The sequence below is a fragment of the Phyllobates terribilis genome, unplaced genomic scaffold (genome assembly GCF_046119375.1).
Source record: "Phyllobates terribilis strain yellow unplaced genomic scaffold, ASM4611937v1 Scaffold_13__5_contigs__length_258822181, whole genome shotgun sequence".
In the NCBI taxonomy this organism is placed as follows: Eukaryota; Metazoa; Chordata; class Amphibia; order Anura; family Dendrobatidae; genus Phyllobates; species Phyllobates terribilis.
The window spans coordinates 161,399,699-161,426,076 of record NW_027362773.1 but is presented as its reverse complement, the minus strand read 5'-3'; the positions used below and the strand labels follow the sequence as shown (position 1 = coordinate 161,426,076).

At 49.5% G+C, this 26,378-nt stretch overlaps 1 protein-coding gene across 2 annotated transcripts in view; it reads left to right on the top strand.

Moving 5' to 3' along the window:
- The first annotated feature begins 2,661 nt into the window (after window positions 1-2,661).
- The window catches only part of SPI1 (Spi-1 proto-oncogene), a 120,881-nt gene continuing 97,164 nt past the window's right edge, over window positions 2,662-26,378 (top strand). Inside the window, exon 1 of one of the 2 annotated variants that reach the window (XM_073658954.1) lies at window positions 2,662-2,869. In XM_073658954.1, the coding sequence (XP_073515055.1) occupies window positions 2,801-2,869 (69 nt within the window). In that variant the 5' untranslated portion in view covers window positions 2,662-2,800. The remainder of the gene's footprint in view (window positions 2,870-26,378) is intronic. The other variant, XM_073658953.1, reaches the window with a different exon arrangement.

Below are 26,378 nucleotides of genomic sequence, written 5' to 3'. Positions count from 1 at the left end.
TTTCTCTAAATATGCTCCTTTTTCAGGCCATGCTCTTCCACGCCTCCACCCTGCCAAGTTTTCCACCTGCATGTGTGTTTAACGCTGGCTCTACATCAATTATGGAGCATACTGGCATTGTGCACAAGAAACCTTCCAAAAGGGCCACTTTGGTGGCTTTGGCGTGCAGAGTGGAGATATGTCATCTCTCCCAAGAAGGTCTGATTTCTTCTGGTAGATTCCTGCATATTTCAGGAGAATCGGGAAGTATGGGGTAAAGCAAAATGCCCAATTTGTGTTGCATTTTTACCCTTTCGCTTCCTCGGTTGGGAAGGACAGGCTGCGTCAAGGCTACGGGTGGCCGCCATCACTGTGAAGCCCGGTATGGACTGTGTCTGGTTATGAGTTGCCGGGTCTCGTAGTGGGGACACTGAAGGTGTTTAATGGCCAGATGTCCGGGGATTTATTTTTCTTACTGCTGAATATGAAGATAACAAAGCCGGCCGAGACCGTTTTGAGTTTACTTTCTGCATGTAGCGTTGAGTTCATTCATTCTCGGCACAAATTCACCCAAAATCAAATTTGCTGATTTATATGAAATCCATTTCTTTTTTTTCTTGGTGGTGGTGCGTCCAAAAAAAATAATCTGTATATAGCCTGAGGATATTAGAGGGGGGGGGATTCATGGGGGGGAGGACGGAGGCTTTATGACTCATCTTGCTACCCAGTTATGCAATCAGACCTTTGCCGAAAGAGGAAGAGACGTTTGGTCACAACGCAGAGAGGTTGGAATTATTGAAGCCATGGAATTTTATTCTTACTCAGTTTTACAAAGCAAAGTATAAATATATATATATATGTATATATATATATATGTGTGTGAATCATAGGGTAATGGCCCAAGGTATTAAACAACCTGATACTAAACAACGAGGAGCAAAATTCTTCTGAAGCTGATGTTGGGGGATCCATCACGTGGACACGCGTCTTGGTGAATTTGCCACATTTTTCCATTCGCCAGGAAATGAAGCACCAGCTCCGAGCTGGCGTAGATTTTAGCTATTGTGTGCTACATTGTAGTAAATTTATTGCTCAGTGGTTGTCCAAACCAACTTTTACCAAGCCCCCTTTTTGGAAAAGTGACGGTGCAAAAAAAGACAAAAAGTCTCAAATCTTTGTGAAACTCAAAGTACTCTTTGCTCCACATTTTGCAACTTTCTGACAACAGTTGGTGTAGAGACGTTCTTCCAATGTGTTTTGGTTTTCAGTGGCGATTATTGGGTTTCAGATATTTTATGCAAAAAGTAGTATGGTGTGGGAATAATATTTTATTTTTATTTTCCAAAAGCTTCTATATTAGGCTTGAAAAAGCCAAAGAGAAACATGGAGGTCCCATTGCTGGGACTTGCATCTATCTCTCCTAAGCATCGACCAATGTCCGCACATTCTCGGCCCATGCACCAAGCAGCAGATAGATATATTGGGGCCGTGCATTTGCGGTGGGTTGCACATCTGTCGGCACGCTCACTGCCTGGCCGCAGGTGGATTACACACTATTACCCATACGTGTGAGGCTGAGAATGGCTGTGGTTGTGGTCGGGTTAGCTAAGGAAGCTGCTAAATAAGATAAGACATGCAAGGATCTGCTCCAACTCCATCGTCTGTACAGAAAACCACAAAGCTTGGAATTTATCCCTTTTCACCGCACGGTAGAGTCCGGACACGTACGTGACCCTATACAATCATTGTGTATACGGAAAAAATGGAGGAATGAAATAACAAGGGCTCTGAAATTTCAAAAACATATCTCCCTTACTTTTTGAGGTATTGAACCTCTTCATGCTGACATATTGGGATCCAAAAATTATATCAAACCTGCAATAGTGAAGACTGAAGGGCGAATTTACATCAAACAAGTGCCATGGCCGACTTAATCATGGCCTAAACTAACGCCAGAAAGGGGTCCTGGTGTAATTTTTACCATGGTGGTCCCCTTTCTATGCAGTTGCCTTTCTGCTTTGTATCTGCTCGAAAACTCTACAACAAGGCATTGTATGAGATTTCCAGGACAGTACCGCTCTCGTCCACGGTCTGTGTCTCCTTGTGCATCTTGGTCCCATTCAAGTTGAAAGGGTTTTCCATGTGTGCGAAATAAAAACTCCTGAAAACAGTTTCTTCCAACTTTGTTTCAACTTTTTTTTCCAATGTATACCATCTTCCCTGTTTCGGGTTGACCGCCATTTCTTGTTTGTGACATGAAAATTACAATTCCTTCTATGTAACACACCAGGAACAAATATAATCCCCCCAGCGTCAGCTCCGTAGACCCATACACCTATACACAGGGTCTTATCCCCATGCATGCATGCAGGGGCCACTGACCACCTCCACTGCCTATTTGGAAACTCAGAGAGATCCACCATCACCGTCAGGCAATCATGACATCAATATGTTTGAGTACTCCGTCACTTACCAATGTTTCCATGTCATTGCACGGACTTGCCAGAATCTTTATCACCAGTGCTATAATCTGACTTTTACATGGAGTCTACGCATCGTTCATCCCTGATCTCCCCCCCCTACCCCAGAGATCCCGGACTTTGCATTCAGTTGGAGATGAGTTCCCTGTGTATTAGCATAGTTTAGCAGAACTAACAGCATGGAGAAGTGAATAAAGTCCTGCCGTTGTACGGTATAAAGGAAGTCCACACACTTCCCCCTTTAAATCAAATGAAAGAGTTTATCGCTCATCCCCGACATGTAGCTGGACGGGGCCCATTCATCATTGTATTGTGGTGGTCCCAAGGGAACTGGCGTGTGGATGTATGGTTTTCTACCAGGCGCCGGTGGTGGTAGGATGAATGTCCCCTGGAATATTGTATCCTGCAAGGTAAGCTCATGATATCTTACTTTCTTTGCAGGGGCTATGCACAGTCTATGCTACCAGAGACAGTCCAGGGATGTAACTATAGGAGTTTCTGGTGCCCCCCGGTACCTAGAGCCTAGGGGGACCTATATGAGATGACCAATACTATTAAAGACCCGTGGGCTCAGTTGGAGACTTTGCACTGGGGCCCATGTTTCACCTCTGAGCTAGTCAGTCTATGAATGGCATCCACCTTCAGAATATGATGGGATGAACCTTGTAGAGATGTAGGGAGTGGATGCAGATGGCCGTGTGGGTGGAAAGCGCCCACAGGGTCCCTGTATTATGATGGCACCAGTGCAATAGATGACGGCCCTGCTGTGGGTTTTGCTCGGAGCTGAAAGTTTACCCCACTGGAGTGAAGTTTCTCCCAACTTGTGCCAAGGTCTTCTAGGTTGACTTATGCTCCTTATCATCCTCCTCAATGTTCGTTCTCTGTGTATACCATCCCCCACCATCCTGAGGTCAGCCCATAGTCATGGTCATTGTATGCGTGTGTCACGGTGTGACCATGTCCTGTGTCATCACTCATCTCTGTGGGTTGTCAAACATCAAATTTCATCTTACGAAATCTGAAATATTCGCATGTTGTCGGTGATTTTGCAAATCTACGATTAAAGGGTTCTACTAAGTTTAGAATAATTGATGGTCACGGTGTCACGGTATCTGTCTAGTTCCTCTATTAGCACCCGTACACCCTAATCGCCAACAATGACACCTCCACACACATTGAAAGAAACAAATGGCTACCAGAAACCACAGGTGACCACTTAATTCTCCCAATAACAAAAAGGTTGGGTGATGAAAATCGACATGTCCAATCCTTCATTCCCTCCAGCTCAGTCAGGAGGCCCCTGTGCACATACTATGGCCGACATCAGCGAGTTCATCCAACTTTGCTCTATTGCTTATTTGCTATTTAGCCATTTATCAGCCACCGTACGGCACTTTTATGGTTAACCATAGAAAGACACCAACGTTCCAACACCCAAATGTTAACTATAAAATATACTTTTATTGAATCAATATGAAAATAGGATACAGACAATTGATGCACAGGTGGTGCAAAACACATACACTATAAAAATACATCATAGTACGGGACATGCCAAGCCCATTCTGTGAGATCAAAATAAGGCTACATAGCCATGTATACTAAGCAGTGAGTGCTCAACAAGTAAGCACTGTGGTCACATTCATATGGATCTTAGGATTTAGGTGCCCAAGGTATAGCAGCTGTTAGTACTGCCAAGTACATACTGATAGTCGATGAGTAGTGGAGCATGCAATTAAATAAATATAACAAATCAATAATATCATACCCAGGCACAGGACCACAGGATACAGGAGCTCACAGAGGGGCCAAGCGTCCACCCCAACGCGCGTTTCGGCGCTGCCTTCTTCAGAAGCAATATATATACACAAGTATACACAGAGAACGAACATTGAGGAGGATGATAAGGAGCATAAGTCAACCTAAAAGATCTTGGCACAAGTTGGTAGAAACTTCACTCCAGTGGGGTATGTATGTGTTTTGCACTACCTGTGTATCAATTGTCTGTATCCTATTTTTATATTGATTCAATAAAAGTATATTTTATAGTTAAAATTTGGGTGTTGGATCATTGGTGTCTTTCTATGGTTATGTATCTTCTGCGATTAAGCCCTTGCCATTATACTATCCATAGGCGCGATTTATTTTTTGCTACTCATTAATTACTATGGATATGCACCAGTTGAAAATGATAAATACATGCACTTTTATGGTGTCAATAGAAGATGATGGTCTCCTGTCATTAAACCCCTTTAGATGCCGTGGTTTATCCTAACTGTGGCATCCAAGGGGGTCCGATGGCAGCCAGGAGGGCTTATGAAAAAATTCTAAGTCTATGTAAAACTTTGAACCACCCTGCAAAAAAAAAAGTAATAATTAGTATAGAAAGAAAGTTACGGCTCTTGGCTACCAAAAAATGACTTTTTTTCCATAAATCAGCAAAGAAAAAACAAAACAAAAACTAAATGCTTTGGGGAAAGCTTTACAGGTGGTGGATGGGCAGCAGCTTGTATCATACTGCAACATTGCAATATCTGCAACATGATTGGGGGGTATCCACGGCAGCGTAAAGGCTGAAGCCCCCCGCATCTGTCATGTCTGTGGAGCCCAGCCTGTAATATTGCAACTTTGCAATGCATTGTACTAGTGGTCAAGTGATCACAGGTTCAAGTCCCCCGAGGAGGCTAATAAAAAATTAAAAAGGAAAATATAAAAAAAAATAATAATAATAATAATGGACTGTAAATTAAATCTAAAAAAATAACATATTTGGTCTGGCCTCGTGTGTAACTGCCCCAACTAATAAAATATCCTAACATTTATCCCGTACGGTGACCACTGAAACGAAAAATAATAAAAATTCTAAATTGTCAGAATTGCTGTTTTTTTGTCACCTCGCCTTCCCAAAAATGGGATATAAAGAAGTCAGAAAGTCGAATGGACCCCAAAATGGCAATGATAAAAACTACGGCTTGTACCGCAAAAAACGAGCTCAACCAGCCGAATAATAAAGAAGTTATAGGAAAAGCAAAAGTTGAAAGCAAAGAGGGTCACAATGGGATTATGTCACCTAAGGACTCGAATGAATCTGGAGCCGTCCCTGGGGAAACGCCTAATAGAGGTATCTGTACAAAGCTCATGGTTTCCCTCAATGGTCGCCCTATTGATTAGTGCCTCCCAGCCAAGTTGTGTCATTCCATGCCTCCAGCACAAAATAGGAAGGAACCAGAACCTGGCAGAGAAGAAGTCTATGTGTCATTCCAAATCTCCAGCACAAAATAGGAAGGAACCAGAACCTGGTGGAGAAGAAGTCGTCTATGTGTCATTCCATGCCTCCAGCACAAAATAGGAAGGAACCAGAACCTGAAGGAGAAGAAGTCTATGTGTCATTCCATGCCTCCAGCACAAAATAGGAAGGAACCAGAACCTGGAGGAGAAGAAGTCTATGTGTCATTCCATGCCTCCAGCACAAAATAGGAAGGAACCAGAACCTGGAGGAGAAAAAAGTCTATGTGTCATTCCAAGTGTCCAGCCCAAAGTAGGAAGGAACCAGAACCTGGCGGAGAAGAAGTCTATGGGTCATTCCAAGTGTCTAGCACAAAGTAGGAAGGAACCAGAACCTGGCGGAGAAGTCTATGTGTCATTCCAAGTGTCTAGCACAAAGTAGGAAGGAACCAGAACCTGGTGGAGAAGAAGTCCATGTGTCATTCCAAGTCTCCAGCACAAAATAGGAAGGAACCAGAACCTGGTGGAGAAGAAGTCTATGTGTCATTCCAAGTGTCTAGCACAAAGTAGGAAGGAACCAGAACCTGGCGGAGAAGAAGTCTATGTGTCATTCCAAGTCTCCAGCACAAAATAGGAAGGAACCAGAACCTGGTGGAGAAGAAGTCCATGTGTCATTCCAAGTCTCCAGCACAAAATAGGAAGGAACCAGAACCTGGTGGAGAAGAAGTCTATGTGTCATTCCAAGTGTCTAGCACAAAATAGGAAGGAACCAGAACCTGGTGGAGAAGTCTACGTGTAAACTGGAGTCTGAGGAAGGTAGTAAAGTCAAGGAGTCGTTGGTTCCATCAAGAATAGAAAAAGTTGATCTGTCCTTGCAGCCTGAGAAACAAAGTGAAGAGGAGACTGAAGTTGTCAGTTCAGCCATAGAAAACTTTTTCCTGGAGATTGATATTATGAAAATCCATCTGACAGAGCTGGTAGAATTGGACATGCTGCGTTTTTTTCCGCAATGATAATCCGCAGCGGAAATTTCCACAGTATGTGCACAGCACCTGCGGATTATCATTGGGGGACATAGCAGACCTTCTACCATGAGTTTTTTAAGCGTTTCAGCAGCGTTTTTGCCGCTGCGCAAACGCTTAAAAAACGCATCGTGGGCACACAGCCTATCTGTACAGTTTCTTCAGTGATTTATGTTTTTTTTTTCCTTATCTCTATTGTTGAGCTGGGCGCACTGACTTCCTCTCACTATCCTATCCAGATCCACCACAATATGGCTGCTGCATTCCTTGTCTCAGCTTTTATAGTGGCTATGATAGTCCCTCCTGATTTGCAGCTATCATATGGTATATCACAGCTAAGCAGTATGGGGAAGCCTATACATTCGCACCTGAGGTCTCTGGCTCATGCAATTCACACTAATCAATTGCTCATCTCTCATTATAACAATAGTAGGAAGAGATGGGGTTAAAAATAGCTAAAATCTTGAGCACTGAATAGCTTTTCGGACTCTGGGAGTCAAAAACAATTCAGTTTTTTTTTTTCAAATCATTTGTAATTAACCCATGATAAAAGGGTCATACTCTTTTCATAGCTCTCTGGACAGCTCTCTCTTCGTACCATACCCCATATACATGCACGCTCAGTTCTGCTGAGCTTGCTTGTGCACACAATTGGAAAAAACCTTGGTGATACCCTCCATTTCCTCTGTCCCATTCCAGACTCCCCTGCCCTCCTCCTCCAGACTCCTCTGTCACCAACAGATTTCTGTCCTCCTCCAGACCCATCTGTCCTCCTCCTATCTCCAGACTCCTGTGTCCTCTTCTTCCCTCCAGGATCCTCCCCTCTTCAGACTTCTCTGTCCTTATCCAGATTTCTCTTTCTCCTACAGATTTATTTGTCCTTCTCCAGACCTCATCTGTCTTCTTCCTCCTTCAGACTCCTCTATCCTTACAGACCCCTCTGTCCTCCTCCTTCAGACTTCCCTATGCCCCTCCAGACTCCTTTATCCCCTCCGGTCTTCTCTGTCTACTTCAAGACTCCTCTGTCCTCCTCCTCCAGACTTCCCTATGCCCCTCCAGACTCCTTTATCCCCTCCAGTCTTCTCTGTCCACTTCAAGACTCCTCTGTCCTCCTCCTGCAGACTCCTCTGTCCTCATTCTCCAGACTCCTGTCTTCCTCCTCCAGACTCCTTTATTCCCTACACTCTCTGTCCTCCTCCAGACTTCTCTATCCCCCTACAGACTCCTCTGTCCTCCTCTTCCTGACTCCTCTATCCCCTACAGTCATCTATGTCCTCCTCCCTCCAGCCTCCTTTGTCCTCCTCCAGACTCTTGTATCCCATCCATACAACTCTGTCCTCCTCCTCCAGACTCATCTGTCCTCCTCCAGACTCTTCTATCCTCTATAGACCCCTCTGTCCTCCTCCAGACCCCTCTGTTAGCCTCATCCTTATTTAATCTGTCTTTCTTCTCCCTCCAGCCTTCTCTGTCCTCCTCCAGGCACTTCTATCCTCTATAGACCCCTCTGTCCTCCTCCAGACCCCTCTGTTAGCCTCATCCTTATTTAATCTGTCCTCCTCCTCCTCCAGACTCATCTGTCCTCCTCCAGACTCTTCTATCCTCTATAGACCCCTCTGTCCTCCTCCAGACCCCTCTGTTAGCCTCATCCTTATTTAATCTGTCTTTCTTCTCCCTCCAGCCTTCTCTGTCCTCCTCCAGGCACTTCTATCCTCTATAGACCCCTCTGTCCTCCTCCAGACCCCTCTGTTAGCCTCATCCTTATTTAATCTGTCTTTCTCCTCCCTCCGGCCTTCTCTGTCCTCCTCCAGGCACTTCTATCCTCTATAGACCCCTCTGTCCTCCTCCAGACCCCTCTGTTAGCCTCATCTTTATCTAATATGTCTTTCTCCTCCCTCCAACCTCTTCTGTCCTCCTCCAGGCTCTTCTATCCCCTATAGACCCCTCTGTCCTCCTCCAGACCCCTCTGTTAGCCTCATCCTTATCTAATATGTCTTTCTCCTCCCTCCAGCCTCCTCCAGGCACTTCTATCCTCTATAGACCCCTCTGTCCTCCTCCAGACCCCTCTGTTAGCCTCATCCTTATCTAATCTGTCTTTCTTCTCCCTCCGGCCTCCTCTGTCCTCCTCCAGGCACTTCTATCCTCTATAGACCCCTCTGTCCTCCTCCAGACCCCTCTGTTAGCCTCATCCTTATTTAATCTGTCTTTCTCCTCCCTCCAGCCTTCTCTGTCCTCCTCCAGGCACTTCTATCCTCTATAGACCCCTCTGTCCTCCTCCAGACCCCTCTGTTAGCCTCATCCTTATCTAATCTGTCTTTCTCCTCCCTCCAGCCTCCTCCAGGCACTTCTATCCTCTATAGACCCCTCTGTCCTCCTCCAGACCCCTCTGTTAGCCTCATCCTTATCTAATCTGTCTTTCTTCTCCCTCCGGCTTCCTCTGTCCTCCTCCAGGCACTTCTATCCTCTATAGACCCCTCTGTCCTCCTCCAGACCCCTCTGTTAGCCTCATCCTTATCTAATCTGTCTTTCTTCTCCCTCCGGCCTCCTCTGTCCTCCTCCAGGCACTTCTATCCTCTATAGACCCCTCTGTCCTCCTCCAGACCCCTCTGTTAGCCTCATCCTTATCTAATCTGTCTTTCTTCTCCCTCCGGCCTTCTCTGTCCTCCTCCAGGCACTTCTATCCTCTATAGACCCCTCTGTCCTCCTCCAGAGTCATCTGCCCTCCTCATCTTCCCTCCATACCCCTCTATCACCTCAAGACTCCACCAGTGGCCTCTTATCCCCTTTGATTGGGGCAGGATTGTGGATCTTGTTGGTAACTATATGGATCATCAACAAGATCTAATAGGTTATTTGTGATTACCCCGTAAGAAATAGCCTTTAGTGACGAGTGATTGCTCCGAGGTCACCACCAAATGCTGTTGTCTTCTGCTGGATGTTTGCTGGCGGCACAGCGATCAGCCAGGCTGACCCTAGGAACCATTAGGACCAAATGGCGGCCAATTAATCTTCCTATATGTTTTTGGATTAAGACTCAGAGGTCACGCACCCGTTGTGTTGGGCAGGAAGGTCATATCGGTCACGCCATCTACAGGGTTTATCAGCCTGCGGGTCCTGACACCAGCGAAGGGTTCATGTTTGGAGACGCATCTGCTTCCACATCACAGGTCGCTGTTCCTATAACTAGTCTTGTTCTGTGTCATAGGGGAAGTGTGAAGAAGTCGGGGGGCTACCTGCGTTCCCTCTTCTGATTCCACTAAAGGTGAGAAAAGGAAAATGAGAAGTTGAGGCCACAAAATGATACAAAAATAAGGAACTGCTCCGGCGGAGCGGCAGCGTCCGCCCCTGTGCAGCGTCCACGTATTACTGTGCCTTTAACCCCTTCATTTATGCGGATTCGCTTTTTACACTTTTTCCATGGACTTGTTTTTCCCGGGACGAGGACGCCATAAAAATGTGCCAAAAAGCAGAAAAATTCTAAATGCGGAAAAACCAAATGCACTTATTTTATTAGTTTTATTTTATGATTTATCTGACATTATATTTAATTATTCTCATTTTAATTTTTTTTTAACTATTTTTTTTTTTTTGCAAATTTTCGTAGTCCCCCTCGGGAAATTGAATCTGCGATCACTTGATTGTATGCAAAATATGGGTAATATACAGTCATGGCAGAAAGTGTTGGCACCCTTGAAATTGTTCCAGAAAATTAAGTACTTGTCCCAGAATTATTGCAATTACACCTATTTTGTTATACACACGTTTATTTCCTTTGTGTGTATTGAAACAACACAAGAAACTGAGAAACAAAAGGAAAATTGGACATAATTTCACAAAAAAAAAAAAATTGTTGCCACCTTTTTAAAATAATTTCAAGCATGTGATGCCGTTCACACTCACCTGTGGCAAGTAACAGGTGTGGGCAATATGAAAATTACACCTGAAATCAAATGAAAAGGGGAGAAGTTGACTCAATCTTTGCATTGTGTGTCTGTGTGTGCCACACTAATTATGGAGAACAGAAAGAGGAGAAGAGAACTGTCTGAGGACTTGAGAACCAAAATAGTTGAAAAATATCACTAATCGCAAAGCTACAAGTCCATCTCCAAAGATCTTGATGTTCTTTTGTCCACGGTGCACAACATAATCAAGAAGTTTACAACCCATGGCACTGCAGCTAATCTCCCTGGACGTGGATGGCCGAGAAAAATTCATGAAAGGTTGCAACGCAGGATGGTGGATAAGCCCCAATAAAGTGCCCAAAAAATTCAAGCTGCCCTGCAGGCTCAGGGTGCATAAGTGTCAGCGTGAACTATCCATTCACGTGAATTGGCAGGAGACCCAGGAGGACCCCATTGCTGACACAGAGAAATAAAAAAATCTAGACTTCTGTTTGCCAACATGTATGTGAGTAAACCAAAATCCTTCTCGGAAAGCGTCTTTTGGACAGATGAGACCAAGATAGAGCTTTTTGGTAAAGCACATCAATCTACCGTTTATCAAAAGCGGAATGAGGTCTACAAAGGAAAGAACACAATACCTACAGCCAAATATGGTGGAGGGTCACAGATGTTTTGGGGTTCTTTTGCTGCCTCAGGCACTTGGGTCCTTGGCTGTGTGCAAGGCATCATGAAATCTGAAGATTACCACAGTATTGTGGGTGGCAATGTAGTGCCCAGTGTCAGAAAGCTGAGTTTGCGTCTTAAGTCATGGATCTTCCAGCAGGACCATGGCCTCAAACATACTTGAAGAAGCCCCCAGAAATGGATGGAAACAAAGTGCAGGAGAGTTCTGAAGTTGCAGCAATGAGTCCGGATCTAAATCCCATTGATCACCTGTGGAGAGATCTTACAATTGCTGTTGGGAGAAGACGTCTTCAGATATGGAGAGACCTAGAGCAGGTTGTAAGAAGAGTCCAAGATTCCAGCTGAGAGGAGTACGAAGCTGATGGTTGTAGGAAGCGATTGATTACAGTTATTTCATCCAAAGGACGCAACCAAATATTAAGCTGAGGAAGCCAACAATTTTGGGGATTTGTGTGAAATTATGTCCAATTTGCCTTTTTTTCTCAGCTTTTTTTTCTGTTGTACCAATACACACAAAGGAAATAAACCTGCGTATAACAAAACATGTGGAATTGTAATAATTTTCTGGGGGAAATACTTCTTTTGCTGGAACACTTTCAAGGGCGCCAACACTTTTGGCCATGACTGTATTAGCACAGAAATATATTATCAAATTGTGCTTCACAGGAAAACCCACATGGCGGAAATGACGGCCAACAATAGCGAGCACCGATCTTTGCTTCTTTTGCACTAGGAATGCATCGACCCTGCAGCTACTGAGGTGACCCCAAGGAGCTGTGACTACAATCACTGTCTATTGCAGCCGCTGATTCCCCTCCTCCTATTATCTTTCCTTCCGGAGAGATCTAATTTGCATATTTTCCCATAGTGCATTGCAAATAGGATTCCTAGTCTTCTCAATAAGCTCCATTCTCTCCTCCAAACTATGGATTTTGCAAGGAGAACTGACCATTGGGTAGTGCCAGAGGCGTAGCTAGAGTTTTGGTTCGGGGGGCGAAACTTCTGAGTGGCCCCTTACCAGGTAACCCTGATTACAGCTATTGTGGCGCACCCAGATAGTGGATGTAGGAAAACCTCAGCAGATGACGGCGCTGTTACTAAAAATAATCTCTATATAAAGACCAGCACTGATACTACCGCCATATGGTGACCATATATTGATAGATGCCAGTCCTGCAGAACATACAGGAGATACAGTACAGTTATATATAGTAACTTACAGCTGACGTTCTTTCTGATTCAATTGTTCACTTTTCCCGTCTTTTCCATCTGGCCCAGACCGACACGACGACTTCTCCATCCAGGACTCGTCTGCAGAGATCACAACAAAGACACATCTGACTTCTCACATTTCAGGCCCCGTCCCCATCTATTCCCAACCTGCTGAAACCCCTCATCCTGCTGATACCCCAAAACTGAGCCGCTGCTGCTGTATGTGTCCCTATTACGGCACCTGCTGTGTGCTCTCAAGATGGTAAAACAACCCTCTAGAATATAATAATGCCGTGTGCAGGTGTCCTAGAAAACAGTGCCCACATTGTGCCCCCTAGAAAGTAATAATGCCCTCTGTGTGCCCCTCTGACAGTCACGATAACCTGAGTTCCCCTATAACGATAAGTGCCCACTTAAATTTAATAATGTCTTGAGTCTCTCCCCATGTACAGCTCCCCCCTACACAGTATAATGCCCCCTCACTGTATAGTACCCCCCACACAGTATACTGACCCCTTAGTAGCCCCCAAACTGATGGCTCCAACATTGTATGATAGCCCCCACACTGTGCAAAGACCCCACATTATCTCCCACACTGTATGATGGCCCCCACACTATACAAAGACCCCACATTATCTCCCACACTGTATGATCGCCCCCACACTGTGCAAAGACCCCACATTATCTCCCAGGCTGTATGATGGCCCCCACACTGTGCAAAGACCCCACATTATCTCCCAGGCTGTATGATGGCCCCCACACTATACAAAGACCCCACATTATCTCCCACACTGTATGATCGCCCCCACACTATACAAAGACCCCACATTATCTCCCACACTGTATGATCGCCCCCACACTGTGCAAAGACCCCACATTATCTCCCAGGCTGTATGATGGCCCCCACACTGTGCAAAGACCCCACATTATCTCCCACACTGTATGACCCTAACTGTAATCCCCACACTGTGCAGCCTACTTATAGTATAATGCCCCCCCCATAGGCATAGTCTGTAGTATAATCCCTCCCCATAGGCAGAGTCTGTAGTATAATCCCTCCCCATAGGCAGAGTCTGTAATATAATGCCCCCCATAGGCAGAGTCTGTAGTATAATTCCCCCCCATAGGCAGAGTCTGTAGTATAATGCCCCACCATAGGCAGAATCTGTAGTATAATGCCCCCCCCCATAGGCAGAGTCTGTAGTATAATCCCTCCCCATAGGCAGAGTCTGTAGTATAATGCCCCCCATAGGCAGTGTCTGTAGTATAATCCCTTCCCATAGGCAGAGTCTGTAGTATAATGTCCCCCCATAGGCAGAGTCTGTAGTATAATCCCTCCCCATAGGCAGAGTCTGTAGTATAATCCCTCCCCATAGGCAGAGTCTGTACTATAATGACCCCCCATAGGCAGAGTTTGTAGTATAATGCCCCCCCCCATGGGCAGAGTCTGTGGTATAATGCCCCCCCACAGGCAGAGTCTGTACTATAATGCCCCCCTCTTTCCCATAGGCTGAGTCTGTAGTATAATTACCCCCCCCCCATATGCACAGTAGTATAATGTTTCCCCCATATAGGCAGAGTCTGTAGTATAATTATCCCACCCCCAGAGGCAGAGACTATAGTATAATGCCCCCCCACAGGCAGAGTCTGTAGTATAATGCTCCCCTCTTTCCCATAGGCAGAGTCTGTAGTATAATTACCCCCCCCATAGGCACAGTCTGTAGTATAATGTCCCCCCTTAGGCAGAGTCTGTAGTATAATGTCCCCCCTTAGGCAGAGTCTGTAGTATAATGCCCCCCCATAGGCAGAGTCTGTAGTATAATGCCCTCCCACAGGCAGAGTCTGTAGTATAATTATCCCACCCCCCAGAGGCAGAGACTATAGTATAATGTGCCCCCCCCCATAGGCAGAGTCTGTAGTATAATGTGGCCCCCCATTCCCCACACCCAGGCAAAAAAATGAATAAGCACGATACTCACCTCTCCTCCTTGTTCCCTCGATGCTCTGAGTGTTGCGCCCGGCCCGCACATCTTCAGCACAGCGGACCAGGCGCCAAGTGATGACGTCACTGATGTCAGACTCAGAGGGGACTGATGGGAGAGGGAGGGTCCCGCTCCCTCTCATCAGTGAACTTGCGGCTGTGATGAGCAGGGGGGCCCGATGCTGGCACCGGGGCCCCCCCTCCTGCTCAAGGGCGGCATATCAGCCGCGGGGCAGTGCAGGGACATCGAGTCTCCTTGCTCTGCACGGAATGTAACTGTATCGGCGTGCTGCGCCGGATACAGCTGCACAGCGTGGCTCCGGGTGGGCCCCCTCAGAGCGCGGGGCCCGGGGCCACCGCCCCCCTCTACCCTCTTCCCCGGTAGCTACGCCACTGTGTAGTACACATAAGGTCCGAGGCTCTCAGCGGACACTGGAGTGGAAATTGGGGGCAAAATAGGCTCTCCCTAAGCTTTGGGGGGAAGAGAATGCCTATCTCAAAGCTTTGTAGTGGTCTTCCAGTGCAGGTGGACGGGGGACATGTCTCCTTTCCTTGAGCTTTTGCTTAGACTTCTTCCATGTCCACCTCACTTTGTGATCCGCTGCACAATTTTTGCACTTGGGTGAAAAAGTCACAATCTCTGGCTCTTGAAAAAAAAAAAGTAAGTTCTGCAAGAAGAGAAGTTAATTATGGAACAATTGTGCAAAATGGTGCAAGATACAAGAGCTGCACGAACAGTATATACAGTACAGACCAAAAGTTTGGACACATCTTCTCATTTAAATATTTTTCTGTATTTTCATGACTATGAAAATTGTACATTCACACTGAAGGCATCAAAACTATGAATTACCACATGTGGAATTATATACTTAACAAAAAAGTGTGAAACAGCTGAAAATATGTCTTCTATTCTAGGTTCTTCAAAGTAGCCACCTTTTGCTTTGATGACTGCTTTGCACACTCTTGGCATTCTCTTGATGAGCTTCAAGAGGTAGTCACCGGAAATGGTCTTCCAACAATCTTGAAGGAGTTCCCAGAGATGCTTAGCGCTTGTTGGCCCTTTTGCCTTCACTCTGCGGTCCAGCTCACCCCAAACCATCTCGATTGGGTTCAGGTCTGGTGACTGTGGAGGCCAAGTCATCTGGCGTAGCCCCCCATCACTCTCCTTCTTGGTCAGATAGCCCTTACACAGCCTGGAGGTTGTTTGGGGTCATTGTCCTGTTGAAAAATAAATGATGGTCCAACTAAACGCAAACCGGATGGAATAGCATGCCGCTGCAAGATGCTGTGGTAGCCATGCTGGTTCAGTATGCCTTCAATTTTGAATAAATCCCCAACAGTGTCACCAGCAAAGCCCCCCCACACCATCACACCTCCTCCTCCATGCTTCACGGTGGGAACCAGGCATGTAGAGTCCATCCGTTCACCTTTTCTGCGTCGCACAAAGACACGGTGGTTGGAACCAAAGATCTCAAATTTGGACTCATCAGACCAAAGCACAGATTTCCACTGGTCTAATGTCCATTCCTTGTGTTCTTTAGCCCAAACAAGTCTCTTCTGCTTGTTGCCTGTCCTTAGCAGTGGTTTCCTAGCAGCTATTTTACCATGAAGGCCTGCTGCACAAAGTCTCCTCTTAACAGTTGTTGTAGAGATGTGTCTGTGGCGCCCCTGAGGGTTCAGTCGCCACAGAGGTACTGCACCTCACCCAGAGATGTGGTGTCTCCCTTCTCTCAGGTAAGGAGAGAGTGCTGCCCGGAACCCCAAACACCTGCATCCAACACTACACTGCTCCAGGCCAGCTGGAGGGGCAACATGCAGAGCGCAGCTGCTGAGCCCTGACCCTGGCTGGAGCGGGGGGAACCCAGAGGTGGGGGAACCAGTAGTGGGTGTGGATGGAGGAAGTAGTTAGAGGGAGCACTTTGGTAGGACTATAAAATAGGGAAGCCATCTTAGGGTGGTGGTTAGATAGTTCTGGAGAGCAGTTCAGAAGAACAGCTCGGGACAGTTCAGAGGAACAGTCCGGGGGCAGAGTCTCATTAGGAGCTCTGCTTCACAAGTAGGGCCTGGTCTAGAGGCCCCGGAGGGGAGCAGGGAGTAGGCTCCTTTCTACGAAAGGATCCTAGGGGGTACGGCGCGTGCAGGACGGCACCCGTACGCCCCGCATCTGTCAGAAGACAGAGGGATCACAGCCGCATTCTAGTCCCCTGAGGGTCAAGCAAGTCTGTGTAGCTCCGACGGACAGGAGGGACTTCAGAGTACCCGAACAGGATTGAGAGTGGGCAGCGCAGAGCAGGAGGGAGAGAGACCAGTGTGAAGACGGTCAAAATAGGAACATGAGAAAGTGGGGTTCTGCCAGGTATTCCAAAGCTGCCTGAGGAAGGATTGAACCCCTGCCCGGTGAACGCAGCGCGACGCGGGAGGCCTTCACCTTTACAGAGAACCTGTGGGCTTTCTAAAGAATTGTGAGTAAAACCTCGGATGACTGCACTGCACTGCCTCCGTCCATTCTTTCATCGGCGCCATTGTTCCCCCTGCACTACAACGCCCAGCGCAACTCACGCTCTCTCGCTTTACTGCCCTGAGGCCTGCTCCACCTGTGGGGAGCTGTCCCATCACAAGCTGCCCTAACATCTGCCTCAGAGGACTGTTGCAGCGCTGGTGATCCTCACCAGGCACCACAGGTGGCGTCACGAACAATCCCAAAAACCCCATATAAAAATATCCCCTTTTTGCACTGACCGCCCTGGGTCACGGACCGGGCCAGCCACCGTGATATCCCCTAACCGGCATCCAGAGGCCCGGCTGCCGAGTACCCCACGGCCCTGGGGGCGCATCATGTCTGCTGCTAGAACTCTGTGACTCGGATAAACTTATCCTCAGAAGCAGAGGTGACTCTTGGTCTTCCTTTCCTGAGGCTGTCCTCATGAGAGCCAGTTTCTTTGTAGCGCTTGATGGATTTTGCAACTGCACTTGGGGACACTTTCAAAGTTTACCCAATTTTTCGCACTGACTGACCTTCATTTCTTAAAGTAATGATGGCCACTCGTTTTTCTTTACTTAGCTGCTTTTTTCTTGCCATAATACAAATTCTAACAGTCTATTCAGTAGGACTATCAGCTGTGTATCTGTAGCGTCCCGAGGGTTCAGTCGCTACAGAGGTATTGCATCTCACCCAGAGGTGTGATATCTCACTTCCAGGTAAGGATGGAGTGTGACTCAGGACCGTAACACCCACATGCACTACACCACATTTCCGGGGGACAGGGCGACAATGCTCCCAAGAGTGAGCACAACTGCCCCTGTCCCTGGCTGGAGTGGGGGGAGGGAATACCTAGAAAGTGGGAACCCGGTAGTGTGTGGGTGGGCAGAGTAGATCCAGGGTGCACTGTAAGGAGGAGTATATAAGGTGGGCACCATCTTAGAGTTCAGACTAGTCAGAGGAGGAGAAGTGACAGAAGCAGGGGCTCTGTACGAGCTCTGCTCCGGAGGCGGGCCTAGCCAGTGAGGCCCAAGTCTGAGGAGAAGAGAGGAGAGGAGAGGAACGGAGGAGGCTCCAGGAGTGGAGTGAAGGGACCCCAGGGGTGCGGACCGGCCAGTCGCCACCGTACGCCCGCTGCTACCAGAGTAGGGGGGGTCAGGCCAAGAAAGGGAACCGGATCCCTCATCTAGTGGAGGAGAGCAACTACCCTCAGCTAGTAACCGGAGGCCTTGGCATTGTACGTGTCACGGCCCCTCACTACACCCGTTAGGAAGGCACCATATAGGACCCAGGGAAACGGAACATACGTTTGCCTGCCAATGCCCGAGGCAGCTGGACAGAAACGAGGTCACTTGTGGGGTACGACAGGCCAGAGAAAGGACACACGAAGGGGGTCCTGAAAAGCACTCCAAAGAGACCTGGGAGTTGGCCGAGCCCCTCACCTGGTGAGCACAGTACGACGCGGGCAGCCATTACCTGCAGAAGTGGCTTGGAGTGTAAAACTGTGAGTAAAGACCCTGGACTGCATCACTGGACTCTGAGTCATTACTGTTGCTCCCGCGCACCATCACCCCCACCATCTGCACTCACTGCCCTGAGGCTATACTCCTCCCGTGGGGAGTTATACTACCTGTAATGCACACGCCCGGGCTGAGCGGCGTGTGCATGTGATTCCACTGGACCGTGCCAGAGAGTGAATGCCTGGAGGGGCGTAACTAGGTATTCACCCCATCCGACCAGGGTCGCACGACGGCATACGACGCCAGTGCACCAAGGAGGAACCGAGCAGAGGGACCAGGTGCTATTCCAGGACAGACCCCGGACACGGCTGTTGACCCACACAGGGGAATACAGGAACAGACTGGTTAGGCTGGCACACAGACTGGTGGGAATAGGCAGGCATGACTGGTATGCAGGCAGGCGGGCACAGGCAAGCACGGCTAGAGTGCAGACAGGGAGGCACTAGGAACACAAGCGGGATAGGACCCAGTACACACTGGGACTCAGGAACAGAACCACAGATGTGGCGGACAAACACAGCAGAGTGAGGCCGCCCAGAGAGGTGAGCGAGAGCAGGGCAGGACGAGACCGCCTGGAGCGGTGAGCAAGAGTAGAGCAGGACGAGGCCGCCTGGAGCGGTGAGCAAGAGTAGAGCAGGACAATGCCGCCTGGAGCGGTGAGCAAGAGTAGAGAAGGACAAGGCCGCCTGGAGCGGTGAGCAAGAGTAGAGCAGGACAAGGCCGCCTGGAGAGGTGAGTGACTCGCCCCCTGGGCCGTGGGGCACTCGGATCCGGGCAGTAGGGGAACGATGGGAGTAGTAGTGGCAACCCGGTTCCGTGGCTCAGGGTGGTCAGGCCAGTGGTAGTCCGTTATGTGCTGAGGTTTATGTCCGACTACGCCACCCGTGGATTTGCGGTTATTAGGAACCGCCGCTGCATGCAGACCGCTGGGGCTGATGAGGTGTGCAGCTAGGGTAGTGTGACCCCCCACGGGAAGAGTGCGGCCCCAGGGCAGTATAGTGGATGGTGGGAGTGATGGTAGTGAGGGTCCCAGTGCCGGTAGTGCTGGAGACGCGAAGGAGCACACAGACAATAGGTTGCAGTCCAGGGTCTTTACTGAAACAGGTAAACTGACCCATAAACAGTCCCAGCTAGGAGAAACCTGGATGTCTGAGAGCAACGGGGAAATTGGCCCTGGTCAGGGTGAGGGTGTAGGCCTACCGTGCTTTCTGCGCTCCTTCTGGCTATCTCCTCCTGATAGGGTAACAGCCCACGTTTCCGAGCTTTCCGTGTATTCTCGCCTGTATGGCCTGCGACGTGGGTTCCTTTCTGCTCCCAGCCTTGTACGGCTTTACTGGTCCCTTCGGTTGTGGCAGGGCCTCCAGGCTTCTTAGGCCAAGGAATATACAGTCCCTTGCGGACTGGTTCTCTGCTGGGGGATGTGGAATCCCTCCAGCCTCAGACACCAAAGTCTGGTAAGGTCAGTCTCTGATTTGCCAAGACAGGCTCTCTTCGCCTCTCGTCTCTGGCTGGTGGCTCTCCTACTGCCACACTTCCTCTTAGGTGCAATCAACTTTCTGTCCCTTCTCCACTCTGGGACACGTCTCAGTGCTGAGACAGGCCATCCGGTTCTCTCTAACCCTGCCCCCAGCACCAGCTTTTATAGGGGCAGCCAGCTCCCCCTACTGGACTGAGACAGGAGGCATTGCATGCTAATGTTCCCCTGACTAGAGAACCTCCCCCTTGCTCTCAGACACAGCTTTAATTACACTTGTGGCATCCAGGCCAGGGTGACACATTCCCCCCTAGTGAAATTTAGTACTCCGGGACTAAGCAATAAACAAAGACAATATGCATAACAATAAAACATTAATAGACAGACGACGCACAAATTGAGTTCTTAAGGTCACAGTGTGGCCTGTGACTGGGTGTCCATATCACCAATACAACGGGGAGCCTTAACCAGGTGGGGGTCTGTCCTACCCCAAGTCCTTCACAGTCTTAGTTCATTCCTGGGTTAGGCTCCAAATGCAGTCCATACAAGGTCCCGGTTATAAAAAGTCCATAACCTGTGAGTCCTTACGGTAACTGCAAGAAACTGAAACACAGAATTACCAAACAGGCATGTAACTTGGAAAACAATTCAACATTTGGCAACAGGGTTATTTACAATTTTAGTACACTCTATATTCTCCAGCGAGTGGGTATCTGCCCCTTTGTGCTCCTGGTTGACCTACGTAGCCCACTGTCTGGTGGTGGACCAACCTGGCTTTCCCCACTAGCGTTAGGGGTACAGCTACCAGCTGGGTGTACAGGTAGGGCAGGCAGCTGTCTGCGGGTCCTTTGGCTTACCGCAGGCATGGCAGGCTCACTGTCAGCAGAGGGTTGACTCTCCTGGGCTGCTGGTACAGGCTCTTCTGCCTCTGGAACCGCTTTCTCCTCTTCACCTTCCGGCTCTGGTGTTGGTTGTTGCTGTGCCGGTTGCAGGAAATGCAGGACGGGTACCACTATGACATCATTTATGCGAGTCCAGGACTGAGGGAACTCTCCGAGAACGGTGCTGATCATTTCTTCCTTGTCCTCTGCGGCAGGGTTCCCCAACTCCAGTCCTCAAGGCCCACCAACAGGTCATGTTTTCAGGATTTCCTTAGTATTACACAGGTGATAATTGCATCACCTGCACAGGCAAAAATTCCATCACCTGTGCAATACTAAGGAAATCCTGAAAACATGACCTGTTGGTGGGCCTTGAGGACTGGAGTTGGGGAACCCTGCTCTGCGGGTTCAAGGTCACTCTGATCTTCTTCTGCACTACGGAGTTGCTCGGGGCATCTTTTGAGGTGGTCTCTGGAGACGGTGCTAGTGGTTTCTCCTCCGTCCTTGGTGATCACGCACACCTTTGGGTTGTCGTGATCAGACTGCAATACGGTGTAGGGTTCCCTTTCCCACTGGTCGTCCAACTTATGTAGCCTTCTCTTCCGCTTCAGGACTTGCTCACCAGGTTCTAGGGGACCAGCAGGGGCGTGTTGATTGAAGAGTTTTTCTTGCCTCTCTCTCACCTGGGCCAGGCTCTTCTCCACACTCTCCTGTACCTTCTTGTACTGCAGTTGCCTTTCCGTATCCCAGTCCGCATCCGGGGAGGTGTCCTCAGGTATTAGGACTCCCATCTCCAGGTCTACGGGCAGCTTACCTGGTCTAGCTCGCATCAGGTAAGCCGGGGTGCAGTTTGTAGCATTCACCGGGATATTGTTGTACAGGTCTATCAGGTCCGGCAGTTTTTCTGGCCACAGGCTGCGTTCCTCCAGGGGCAACGTCTTCAGGAGATCAATGACTATATTGTTCATCTTCTCACACATCCCGTTGGTTTGGGGGTGGTAAGGCGTTGTACGAATCTTCTTACAGCCATAGAGGTTGCAGAACTCCTGGAAGATTTCAGCCTCGAACGCTGGACCCTGGTCTGTCAGGACCTGTTCCGGATACCCGTGTGGACGGCAGAAATATTGCTGGAAGGCTCTGGCCGCTGTTTGGGCTGTCAAGTCCTTTACCGGGACCACCACTAGAAAACGGGAATAGTGGTCCACGATTGTCAGGGCATAGATGTATCCAGACCGGCTTGGAGCCAATTTGACGTGGTCCAGAGCTACCAGCTCAAGAGGCTGCGTGGTGACGATGGGCCTCAAGGGTGTCTTCTGGCTGGTGCGGTCCTTCCTCCTTAGGTGACAAGGGCCACAGTCTCTGCACCACTTTTCTACAGCTACTCTCATGCCGACCCAAAAGAACCTTCCTCTTAGTAGGAACTCCAGTTTCTTCCAACCGAAGTGTCCCGCTCTGTCATGGTAAGCCCCCAGGACCATAGCTGCATCCCGCCTTGGGACCACGACTTGCCAGGTCAGCTCGTGCGTCCGGTGGTTGACAATCCTTCTGCACAACTTGCCTTCGTAGAGGAACAGCTTGCTCTTCTCTTTCCATAGCTGCTTGGCTTCCTCTGGAGCATCCGGATCTATGCGGGCATCTTCCTGGGTCAGCAGATCTTTCACCAGGCGGATGGCAGGGTCACTGTCTTGGGTCTCAGCCCAGCTGTGGTGAGGTAGGGGGTTGATCATCACAGTTGTTAGATCCTCCTCCTTCACACGGTGAGAGTATTGAGCGGCTCCATACCGGTGAAATGCGGGGAGTTCTACCTCCTCCAGCTCTTCTGGATCTTCGTCACCTTCAGGTAAGTGAGGCATCCTTGATAGGGCGTCCGCGTTGGCATTGGTTTTGCCTGCCCGGTACTTGATCACGAAGTCATAGTTGGAGAGACGGGCCATCCACCGCTGTTCCAGGGCACCCAGTCTTGTATTGTCCAGGTGTGTCAACGGGTTGTTGTCCGTGTACACGGTGAACTTTGCGGAGGCCAGGTAATGCTTGAAGCGTTCCGTCACGGCCTACACCACCGCCAAGAATTCTAGCTTGAAGGAGCTGTAATTCTCCGGGTTCCTCTCGGTGGGCCTCAGCTTCCGGCTGGCGTACGCGATCACCCTTTCTCTGCCCTGTTGGTTTTGGGACAGTACGGCTCCCAGTCCCACATTACTGGCGTCTGTGTGGAGAATAAAAGGCTGGCCGTAATCAGGGTAGGCCAGGATCTCATCCCCCGTGAGGGCCATCTTTAGCTGGCGGAAGGACTCCTCTTCCGGTTTATCCCACTTGAAGGGTGGCTTTTGACTTCTGGACTTAGACTGTCCGATCAGGAGGTCCTGTATAGGAGCTGCCATCTTAGTGAACCCGGGGATGAACCTTCGGTAGTAGCCTACCAACCTGAGAAACTGTCTCACCTCTTTGATGTTCGAGGGGCTTGGCCAGCTCTTGATTGCCGTGACCTTGTCAGGGTCGGGGGCTACTCCTTTCGCGCTTACCACGTGCCCTAGGTACTGGACCTTTGGTTTCAGCAAGTGACACTTTGATGGTTTCACCTTCAGGCCATAGCCTGCCAGGGCTTCGAACACCTCGGCCAGGTGCTTTAGGTGGTCCTCGTAGGTCTTCGAATAGACGATCACGTCGTCCAGGTAAAGGAGAACCGTCTCGAAGTTTCGGTGCCCTAGACAGCATTCCATCAGCCGCTGGAAGGTCCCTGGTGCATTGCAGAGCCCGAAAGGCATACAGTTGAACTCACTCAGTGAAGGCGGTCTTCTCCTTGTCAGCCTCTGCCACAGGAACCTGCCAGTACCCGCTAGTAAGGTCCAAAGTAGAAAAGAAGTTAGCTGATTTTAGTGCGGCTAAAGACTCCTCTATTCTAGGCAGCGGATATGCGTCTTTGTGAGTGATACGGTTGATTTGTCTATAGTCGACGCACATTCTCATGGTGCCGTCTTTCTTTTTGACCAGAACCAAGGGGGCTGCCCAGGGGCTACAGCTGTCTCTAATGACCCCAGCTTCTTTCATCTCTCTTAGCATGCCCTTTGCGTTCTGGTAGTGTGCAGGGGGTACAGGTCTGTGCCTCTCTTTTATCGGTGGGTGGCTCCCTGTGGGGATGTGGTGTTCTATCCCCTTTACTCTGCCGAAGTCTAGCGGGTGCTTACTAAAGACTCTCTCGTACTCCTGTACCACCCGGTAGACTCCTTGTTTTTGGTGCAGGGGAGTGGAGTCAGCACCCACGTAGAGTTTCTGGCACCAGTCCTCCTTTTGTTTCTGGGAGCCATTACCCTCCGCCTGAGGAGATGGAGGCAAGGGTTCCACGGCCCTGATAGCTTTGTGTTCGACAACAAACAGTTTGGCGAGTGTAGCGTACCTGGGTAAGTGTACTTCCCTCTCCCCAATGTTGAGGATGCAGACGGGCACCCTCCCATGACGGACATCAACCACCCCCCGGGCTGTCAAAATGGTGGGCCTGCTGTCTGAGTACACGGGTTCTACCATGGCTTGGTAGTCTCTACCTCTCAACCCGATTGCAGTCCGACACCAGATCATCATTTCACTTTTGGGAGGCATGGAAATGGGGAATGGGTCACTCAGTCTTACGCTACCGATCTCACCACCAGACAGTTCTACCTGCTGCAGTCTCATCAGGGCTTTTATCTCCTTGTTGAGGACTCTCTGTTGGCTGGAACTAGCATTCACCGCCACCTGTTGTAGAATTACAATTACCTCTGAAAGACAATTTTCAATTACGTTAGTACCCACAGTTATTTTAGGGTGACTTTCACGACGGTCAATGTCCACAATAATCACTCCCTGTGCCGGTAGTTCAACTTTACCAATTTTAATGGTCATCTCCTTGAACCCCATCTGCGGCACGGGTAAGCCATTACTGGCGATGATGCTCAAGTTACTGTCTGGATACCGTGTGATATCAGCATCAGTCCAATACTGCTTAAAAAGTACATAAGGGATAGTGGTTACTTGTGACCCAGTATCCAGCAAGGCGCTCATGGGGATACCGTCCAGCACCACGGGTAAAACCGGGCGCCCCTCAACGTACTTATTACGCCAATTGTAAGGGCCTGGTGATCTTATGCCTGGGGGTTGGCCCTCTGCCCCAGGTTGGACCCGTTTAAATTACAGTACCTGGAAATGTGTCCGGGCTGGTTGCATCGACGGCAAATGGGCTGTCCATCCTCTGCGTAGCGGTCTGTGGGCCTCCCTCGGAACGACGGGATCCTCCTCTGTCGACGCCACGGGACATCCTCCGGACTTGAAGCCAGCTCGATGGGTCTTTACGGGTCCACTTGCAACGCCTGGACGCTCCTGGTCAGCTCCTGGACTTGGTGGTGCAGGTCTTTCGACGGGGCTTGGTTCAGGGCTTGTGCATCAGCCCCCACGGGGTCCATAGAGGAGGGCGCCGCCTCCTGGTGGTAGGTGAGAGCAGGGCGCCGGGGGTTTATAGCGCCACTGGTTGCAGATTCACGGAGCACCCTTATGGCCCTGTCCTTAAATTGGGCAAAGGTCAGGTCGGGGTTCTGAAAGAACATGAGGCGCAGCTGGGCCCTGTGGGCGCTGGACAGCAGACCTTCTATGAATTGTTCTGTTAGCAGTTTGTCCGTTTCCTGCACACTGCCAGGGTCAGTTTGTTGGATAGCCCTCAAGGCTTCCTGCAGATTTAGGGCATAGTCTCTGATGCTGTCCTGTGCCCGCTGCTTACACCCATAGAACCTCATTTTAATTTCAGCGGAGGTACGTGTGTCAAAGGTACCCCGCAGCCGGGCCAGAATACCCTTCACAGTTCTTTTCTCCTCAGTGGGCCATGATTTTACCTCCCTCTGGGCTGCGCCAGTTAACTGCCCTGTTAATATGCTGACCTTCTGCTCCTCTGTCAGGGGGTAAACGTGGAACAAACTGTATGGCCTTTCCTTGAAGTCAGTTAGGGCATGGGGCTCCCCTGAGTATTTGGGCAGCCAGGCTGCTCCAGGGATGTAGGGCAGGGAAAAGGGCATCACCGCTGCTGCAGCTGCGTTGGTGGTAGTGGGCGCCTCTGTGTCCGACATCTTCCTCCCCCCTAGTTAAGCGTGGCCTACCTTCCGACGATCCTCTTCTGTAGGCCGCGGCTCCGCTGCTGCTGCTCTGGACGAGGACCTTGCGTCGCGTCCTGATGACGTCAGCGTCGCTCTCTCTCCCTTCCAGGACCTTGCGCAGCGTCGGTGCGTGGGGCGGAGCTTCGGGTCTCGCGCGCTTTCGGCGTCCACGCCCCTCTTCTTCCCGCGCGGCGTCCTGAAGATGGCGTCCGATGGCGGGAAACAGCTGCGGATGGCGGGAAGACGGCAGAAGACGGCGGGAAACGGTCCAAGATGGCGTCTGATGGCGGGAATCAGCTCCGGGTGGCAGGAAACTTCGCCACAGGTAAGTTACAAAAGTCTTTTTCAGGCACGCAGTACCCGGTGGTTGCGGGCACGAAATCCTGCCGACTACGCCAAAGCTGACTCGCCCCCTGGGCCGTGGGGCA